The following is an 8,158-nucleotide window of genomic DNA, read 5'->3' on the forward strand; positions in this document are numbered from 1 at the left end:
GCAGGTTGGTAATTTAAATATATACTCCGGCTTATTCCTAGTCACTGCTTCATTACATTGAGCATCACATTTAACTGAATTACATCTCTCACAGTCTTTTACAGGAAATTATTTTATTACCACAAAGCATTTACACTGTATAGTACATTGCAATAATCATTTATACTACTGGTTTTATTAAAGATTTTGCACAACAGAACCAGATATTAAAAGACATTCCAAAACCTAGGACTGGTTTCTATTTATTAAGGTGATATAAAGGGGGAGATTGTAATTTTTAATGCCCTCTGCTGACTGTTAAATGAACTGAATTAACCTCCTCTCCCACACCTGACCATGTCCTCTCTACTGAAACTACATACGCCTTGTGAGTTGCCTTTTTAAGAAAAAGAGGATGAGCTGAGCAGATTTTACTGTGGCTGGGGGCAGAGCTAAAGTCTGTCCCAGAAAAAAATTTAACTGAAGCCTGAAACAAGCCTGGTCCATCATGTGACAATTTTGTGAATTCTCAGCTTTTTTATATTCTGTGGTATTTTTTTAAAGGATGATTATTATAAAGTGTGTCCAAAATGTCAGGAACCAACAAGAGTAAAAGTACATCTACTTACTTTTGTACGTATTATTCACAGCATATGCTCTACATGTTCACCCTTACGCTGTATGCATTTTCTCAGCTGCTGTATCATATTTTTGCAGGTTTTGCTCAACATATTCAGATCAGCATATTTTCTCAACATATGCCCATTGGTTCTTGACTTTTCAGACACCTTGTAGATTTAGGAATACTTTTCAAAATAACAAATTGCAGCTTTAAAGTAATTTTTTCCATTCTAGCAAATGTTAAACACACCTCGACATCGAATCAGTACTGGATATTTCTATTCTAGCTACAGATTGTTAAGCATGCACAGTTATGTTGTTAAACATATCATCAAAACATATAGGAGTCTCACTGAAGTCTGAAATTTCACTGGAAAATATACTGCTTGTCCACAAATGTCCCAGGAAGTATGATCACCAGGTGTGTGTTTGGAAGGAAACGATAATATGGCCCTTATTCTGGCTGGGCTGAGAGTAAAGAGCTTAGCGTTCTCCTTCAGTCACAATGCTGTGTAGTGTAAAAAGGTGACAGGATTCGTATACATGCATGAGCAAATTCTGAGCTGCCTTCATTTGGTTTCACACTGTTCGCAGTACAAACTGCACTCACCACTCAGGGGACACAGTTCTGAAAAAAAAAAAAAATCAATAATGCCGTACAGCAATGTGGTACATTGGCTAGCGTTGGTGTCTCACAGCTCCCTGGTTGGATCCTGAGCTTGGGTTACTGTCTTTCACATGTTCTCCCCCTGTTCTTCACCACATGGGTTTCCTCTGGGTTCTTTGGTTTCCTTCCATCACAAAAAAAAAAAAAAAGCCAGTAGATAGATTGGCTATGCTAAATTGCCAGTAGCTGTGAGTGTGTAAAAGAACATGTGAATGAGTTGTATCGTTCTCTGGATAGCGGAGAGGGAATTGCGGAAAACTTGAAAACATTTGAACTCTGTATGACCTGTCCATTCACCTGCCTCTGTGCTCACCACCCTTTTCCGTGAACAGTGTGAAACCAGCTTCAAAGAGGCATACTAAAAAGGCAAATTCTCAAAAGAGAAATCAAAGGTCAAAATCTTCATGATTCACAAATATCAATGGGCTATTCTATATAATCAGTCCTTCATAAAAATGTCAAATGCACAGTGAAACTTTAAGACATTATAAATTAAGTATACGATTATAAAACTCTCATAGCCTCCATGCTGTCTTCATCATCAGAATAAAGTAGACATCGCTGTCGATGGACGCACTCACTCCACTGTAGTAGTTGACAAACTCCTCTTTCGTGACCTTTAGACAGGAAAGTGGATGAAATTATTTCCACCAAACAAATTCCCCCTAATATAACTACATTTTTTTTCTATTGTAAAGATAAAAAAGTTTCCATCACCCATGTTACAGCTAAACAGTGGAATGGAAAGATGAAGAAAAAGATAAAAAGAGAGAAACACAACAGTGTCCATGTTCATTCATATGAGTGATTGATTATTTCTGGCTGCATTAGTGTAAAAGTGTATTTCTCATTTCAGGACCCAAGCAGGTGCAAACGTCAAATAAGCCAACAGTTAAATAGAGAGAAAGATGCAGTGGAGCAGGTTTGCCACATCACCTGCCTTTTTCAGATAACAGAGATAGAGAGACAAACGCTGTTAACACTGCTGCTTGCCTGCACTGAGAAATACTGCACTGTGTTAGGAATTTGTCTGTTGTGTCTTTTGAAAACTGCAATAAGCCCAGGAAAGCGGATCCAAAGCAAGTAGGGAAAGATTTTAAAAGTCATTTCTGAAATCCCTCAAACAGATGTTAAGCTGGGAGAAAAGATCTACAAGTATTGTGAGCCAAAGACCCAGATCCCGATTCAATCAAAACACATCAACAGGCTACTTTTAGTCTGTTATTAAAGACTACACACTATGGACCTCAGAAGATACAGACGGGTAACAGACTCGTGTCGTTCTTATGATGTAGGGGGGCATTTATTTATTTTTGCTGGCATGGTTTGTGTCCATTAGCAGTGAAATTCAAACAACAGTCGTTCTCACATAAATCCTGTCAGGTTAGCTCATATTTGCAAGATGGCTGTTAGCAGATAAGAACATTTAAGAATATGAATTAAAAATCCTTTTCGAAATCACGTTAGGTTAGCTCATGTTGATGGTTTAGCTAGCATTAGCAGTAAAAATGATTAACATTAATCCAAGAAAATTTCTCAGAGAAATTCTTTCAGGTTATAATTTTACCAAGCTGGCTAGCATTAGCATTTAAGACTAAGAATATTTATTATATAGTCTCTGATATGACTATATAATAAGAATTTCTCTCAGAAATTCTGTCAGGTTAGCTCAAATTATCTAGCTATATATTAAAATCTGTGAAAATATATGTATATATAATATATAGTAGTATATACTGTATTATAGCTACCTTTTTCCTATTTGAAGATTTTCGTATATAAACCCAAAAACATGCCTGTTGTTTTTTGTAATCTGCAGACAGACCTTAATGAACCACACACACAGAGTATCTAGCTGGTCTCCCATATGGCTTAATGTTACAGAACTGATTTTGGCTTGATTGAATCAGGACAGGTACATTAGCAATCTGTGGTCCATGTGCTGATTGATTCAGGTTTGATATTTTTAAAGAAGAAGGAGCTCCATCTGGTAGCACTTTACCCTGGGTAAGACATTTGAAGATGTTAGTTTAGTTTCCAGGCGTTTTTCATCATTACAATAAAGTAGATGTCAGTGTCAATGGAGGCACTCACACCAGCATAGTAATTTAAAAACTCTTCTTTAGTGACCTGATGCACAAAACAGGGTGAAATCAGCAACCATCTTTACGGAAACTTTCAAATGATTAGTTATGTTTAATATTCCATACAGTAAAAACAGTAGGGGGAGAAACAGTAATTATGTGAAATTGCCTTCACATAATTTCCATCCATGTTTGTAATCAAGAATGACAAATACATTACTAATACCTGCCAACATACTAATCAACCCAGATATATTATGATATGATATATGATATGATATGATATGATATGATATGATTACAGTATGCAGACAACCTACAATTTTTTTTTTGAAGTGTTAGCCTACCTTTCCATCCTTATCATCAGGAGAATCAAAGCTGTCCAAGAATTTGCGGAAGATCTGCTCCTCAGTCCATTCCCCGTTCTGATATTTGGGGTGATGTTTCACATTATACACTCCTCTCAGGTCTTCAACAGTGATCACACCATCACCAGTCCTGTCCAGCTTTCTGAAGGCCTGCATGATCACCTCCTTCCTCGCATTGGACATTGGTGGCTGTGATCACAAGCGTAAACATATAAACTAGGAATGCACCGATAATGATACTGGCATCTGTCCAATACCATGCATATTTACTAACGACAAACAACATGCCAGGAATATGGCAATCGAAGCAATGCAGACTACAAACTGTTCTCTCTGAAAATATCCATACACTCTACAGCATCTTGCTGCAATACAAGTAACGTAATGAAACATCTTATGGCATTTAAACAGTACATTTAGCAGAAAGTGTGAGAGCAGCTGACCTGAGTGAGCTGAGCAGAATCAGCAAGCCTGCTCACTAAGATAAGCACAAGATGCTGTGAATTGTGCATACTCATTGGTATTTGCGTGTGTAGAGCAGTAAAGTGAGCATGCAAAGAAACTGTGGTGTATGAGAGCACTTCAATTCTGCGAGCACTGAGTCATGCACTTCCTTCCCTCTAGCTCACAACACAAATAGCTCTGCACTGCACTTTGCTTATCTACACTTTAATACTGCACCGTGCTCTCAGGTCAGCCAACCTTGCACTTCACATATTAGGAATCAATGCATTCCTAATATGAAAATGTATAACAGACTAAATCCCTAATTGCGGTTACCCTGAGAGTGAGGAGAAATTCATCAAAGTCAATCTGCCCACTTCCATCCCTGTCAAATTGCTGAAAAAGTGCAATGGCCTCGTCTTTCTCCATGAGAACCCCGTAGTCATTCAGACCCTTCATGAACTCTTTCAGGTCCAGTGTTCGGCTGTTGTCATCATCCATAATCCGAAAAGCTCTAAAAAAAAAAAAACGCGGTTAAAACAGCAGTCTGACCAAACACTGGACACATTACATTGAGAATAACAAAGAAAAATTAGCAAGGTAAAATAAAAAATCACAAAACAAACTGAATAAATACAATATGATCTTGCATGAACTTGAATGAAAATGACCTACAGATTTTTATTTTATTTGAAGGTCAGATGGACTGGAAAAACTGCATCATAATAAAAACAAAGAAAGACATACAAGGCCTGCTTTACTGCACCTCTTATTCACTACATTTTTAATTTAAAGCTTATTATTAAATATATTATTTGTAAATTTTAATTATATTTCTTCATTACAGAAATTGACTAAATCTCTTGCATTTATTTTGTATGTTTTTATTGTTGATACGTCCAAAGCTTTAGTGTAGGAATATAAACCTAACAGTTCTGGAAAGAAAAAGACATAACCTGCACATCGAATTTCTAGATTTGGTTTGACACCCAGTGCTCCAACTAGTTTTTAAAACATTCTTAACTTTATTTTTCAGAGTGGTCCAAAAAAAAAAAACCCACCATAATTATTCAACAACAAAAAAGTACAGAAACACCTACACTTTTAGATTCAAATGAAGATTTGGTGAACATGCAAATTGAAAAAAAAAGCCTCTATGCCTAAACATGCCCACCTCCTTTTTTTTTTTTACATATTTGAACAGATAAGCTCTGTGTGATGCTAAATAATAACCAAAGCAGATTTTCCAGTGAGATCTTTAGCTCCCAGTTTCCAAAAAGGCTAAACTGTTGCCGTAACAAAAACTCTTTTTCACCAGAGGCCAAAAAATGTCTGTTTTGGGGGCGACCGTATTCAGCACTGAATTTATTTTATTATTAAATGATGTCACACTCCACAGTAGTGATTAATGGCTCATATGAAAGTAGACACTCAGGACTTTAATAATTTGCAGTTTTTAATAAGTTTTTAATATTTCTTTTTTTTTTACCTAGCCTATTAGTTTTAAATATTATAATTTTATTGTGGCAGTTGTATACAGTGATTTAAACTAAAGAAAAGCTTTAGTTGTGCTGTCTGGTTTATCTCTGTACCAATGTTATTGTGGAGAGGTGTGAACTGTTTGCCCAACAGAGGGCTCACACCCCTCCCCTTTCCCATCACCCTGCTCATCAGCAGCTAAACACAGAGTCATGATACTCTACACACAGGAACCCAACAGTGTTTGTTTATGATGATTGAAAATGTCCGATAAGTGGATTTCCATTCCGCTGATGCTCTGAAATGGAACGTCTGTGTATTGCGAGAAAGATCTTTTAAAAAAAGTTTAATATAACATTGTTTCATTCATCTTTAGTCAGTGCTTTATCTTGGTCAGAGGTGTGGTGGAACTGGAGCCTACACTAGGCATGAAGTTAGAACACACCCTGAATATGATGCCAGTCCATGCACACAAACATTCACACTGAGGAGGGGTGTATAGTGTAGCCAATCCACCTTCCGGCATGTTTGGGGAAGTGGGAGGAAACCAGTAAACCCAGAGAAAATCCACACAGACATGGAGAGAACAAGGAATACTTATACATGACATGTCCACCCAGTCATAGTTAAACTTTACCTATATGAAAGACACACACACACACACATATATATATATATATATCGGATATGCATGGTATAATCTCCATGATATCGATATTGAGAACTCCATATACTGTAGCAATGTTTATGTTGGGCAATGAGATTTCCAAAATGTCTTATATTATAGTGTTATTTAGTATGAATTAACCATATTCCAGGATGTAGTAGTTATTAGTAGTATTAGTAGATTAGTAGTAGCAGTATTTTTTTATTAGTGTCATAATCAAGTCTAGTTACATATTCTGTGTTTTGTAAAACAAGGGACAACTGATTTTGATGAAAAGGAACTGATCAGCTCAGGTAATAAAAGGGTTTTTTGCCACTGTGACTGGAAAATCCCCTGCTGTAGCTGACTCTTCTCTCGTTCTCTTTCTCACTGTTCAAGCCACGAATATCTCATGTCAAAGATAATGCTCTCTAATTTAAAATATACTAAGGTGTGGAATCAGGGCACCAAAGTTTTCTGTTTTGGCACCAGTGAAAGAAGTAAGCACACTGCAGTAATGGATATGGGAAGCAATATATTCACCTGCCGAGGCCTTTAATCCCTGATGATCCACGGGACAGACACTGCAGCCGCAGCCGCTCCACCGGGTCCGAGCACTCACCCAGCTTCTTTTTGGCGTTTATCGCCATCTCCCGGTCATGCCGAGACGTTCCTGCCATTATTCTACCTGAAATCCAGATTTTTAGTTTTATCCACACACACACACACAAATTAAAGGTACCTGTACAGTGGATCTACTGTTGTTTTGATGTGCTTCACTAGTTGTAGACTATTAGCAAGGCAATTTAAAAAAAAAAAAAACAAAAAAAAAAAACAATACACATCACAATCAATCTTTACCAGCTGATTGCTGATATTTTTTACAAGATTTTTTTTTTTTTTTTGTATTGTACCTTTTATCATTCTAATTAGATACAGGAATGAACATTTATGTTATGAATGCACAGATTTTTGGTTCTGAAACTAGAAAAGAATGATTGTGAGAAAAACTGGTTTAAAACTGCAGTGTGGTTTAATGTGTTTCAGTGAAGTGGGCGGAGCTTAAGCCATCATCAAAGCTGCCAAGTTTCAGGTAAAACTGAGGACATGAGAGGACAAAAACAGTGAAATAAACACTTTCCTGATCTTCTGACCTTTGCAGTACTGCAGTTTGTTAAGTCAGGACGTGTTGTATTTATTCATTTTATCTAAAATTTTTATCTGATGAATGACCAAAATGATTTGTACTTGTAGTGTCTTGCTTTAAACTAGAAGAGTTTGAAACCTTAATAAGTCACATAATAATGGCTATAAAAGGAAATATTACTTCTGAGGAGATGATATATTTTCACACAAATCCCATATGGCTGAAACATTAACCCACTGTTTACACTGCTGCCTGCCAAACACGGAAGTTGCTCATCAATAGTATAATTTATCCACTGTCTCATTACCGACTCGGATTAAAAACAGTTGGCTGAATGTATTAACCAGCGGACATCATTACTACAAACTTACAAACGTTAGCTACATTCCCGAGTTTCGATAAAATAAAAGAAACTGGCGGTGAAAGTGGTGGTTAATGTGTTGGTTACTCACCTGCTGCTGCGTCCTGCGTCTCGCGGTTGCCATAGAGACAAAAAAAAAATTCTCGACCACTTCCGGGATGTGCCATTTTGCTGTTTAGGGTGGGGAGTCTACTACTAAAAACCGAAAAAACAAAACAAAACAAAAAAAAGAAAGAAAGAAAAAAAACAGACAGAAGCGTTCAGGCCTCAAATGCAGGTTAAAAACATTGACCTAAACTGTCATGTAATTCAACTATTCTACCTTTTACAGTTTTGTTAAATGTTGAAATACAGTGTAGATT

The 8,158-nt window shown here is 36.8% G+C and overlaps 1 protein-coding gene across 2 annotated transcripts; it reads right to left on the reverse strand.

The window, feature by feature from the left end:
- Positions 1-111: 111 nt before the first annotated feature.
- Positions 112-8,111, reverse strand: capslb (calcyphosine-like b). 2 transcript variants are annotated; one of them, XM_026938802.3, is made up of 6 exons: positions 7,888-8,111; positions 6,832-6,976; positions 4,500-4,677; positions 3,699-3,908; positions 3,270-3,397; positions 112-1,884 (listed from the first exon to the last, which is right to left on the reverse strand). In XM_026938802.3, the coding sequence occupies exons 1-5, from the start codon at positions 7,961-7,963 to the stop codon at positions 3,293-3,295; spliced, it is 714 nt and encodes a 237-aa protein (XP_026794603.2). In that variant the 5' UTR covers positions 7,964-8,111; the 3' UTR covers positions 112-1,884; positions 3,270-3,292. The 2 variants fall into 2 exon arrangements, with proteins under 2 accessions (XP_026794603.2, XP_026794604.2); XM_026938803.3 differs by lacking the exon at positions 3,270-3,397.
- Between the last annotated feature and the right edge of the window lie 47 nt (positions 8,112-8,158).

The sequence above is a fragment of the Pangasianodon hypophthalmus genome, chromosome 15 (genome assembly GCF_027358585.1).
Source record: "Pangasianodon hypophthalmus isolate fPanHyp1 chromosome 15, fPanHyp1.pri, whole genome shotgun sequence".
Classification (NCBI taxonomy): Eukaryota; Metazoa; Chordata; class Actinopteri; order Siluriformes; family Pangasiidae; genus Pangasianodon; species Pangasianodon hypophthalmus.

Coding starts and splice junctions, on each gene's coding strand:
- capslb (XM_026938802.3), bottom strand. CDS start 7,963: ATGGCACATCCCGGAAGTGGTCGAGAATTTTTTTTTTGTCTCTATGGC. Junction 4,678..6,831: donor GGGATTAAAGGCCTCGGCAG/GTGAATATATTG, acceptor TTTTTTTTTTAG/AGCTTTTCGGATTATGGATG. Junction 3,909..4,499: donor AATTTCTCCTCACTCTCAGG/GTAACCGCAATT, acceptor TTGTGATCACAG/CCACCAATGTCCAATGCGAG.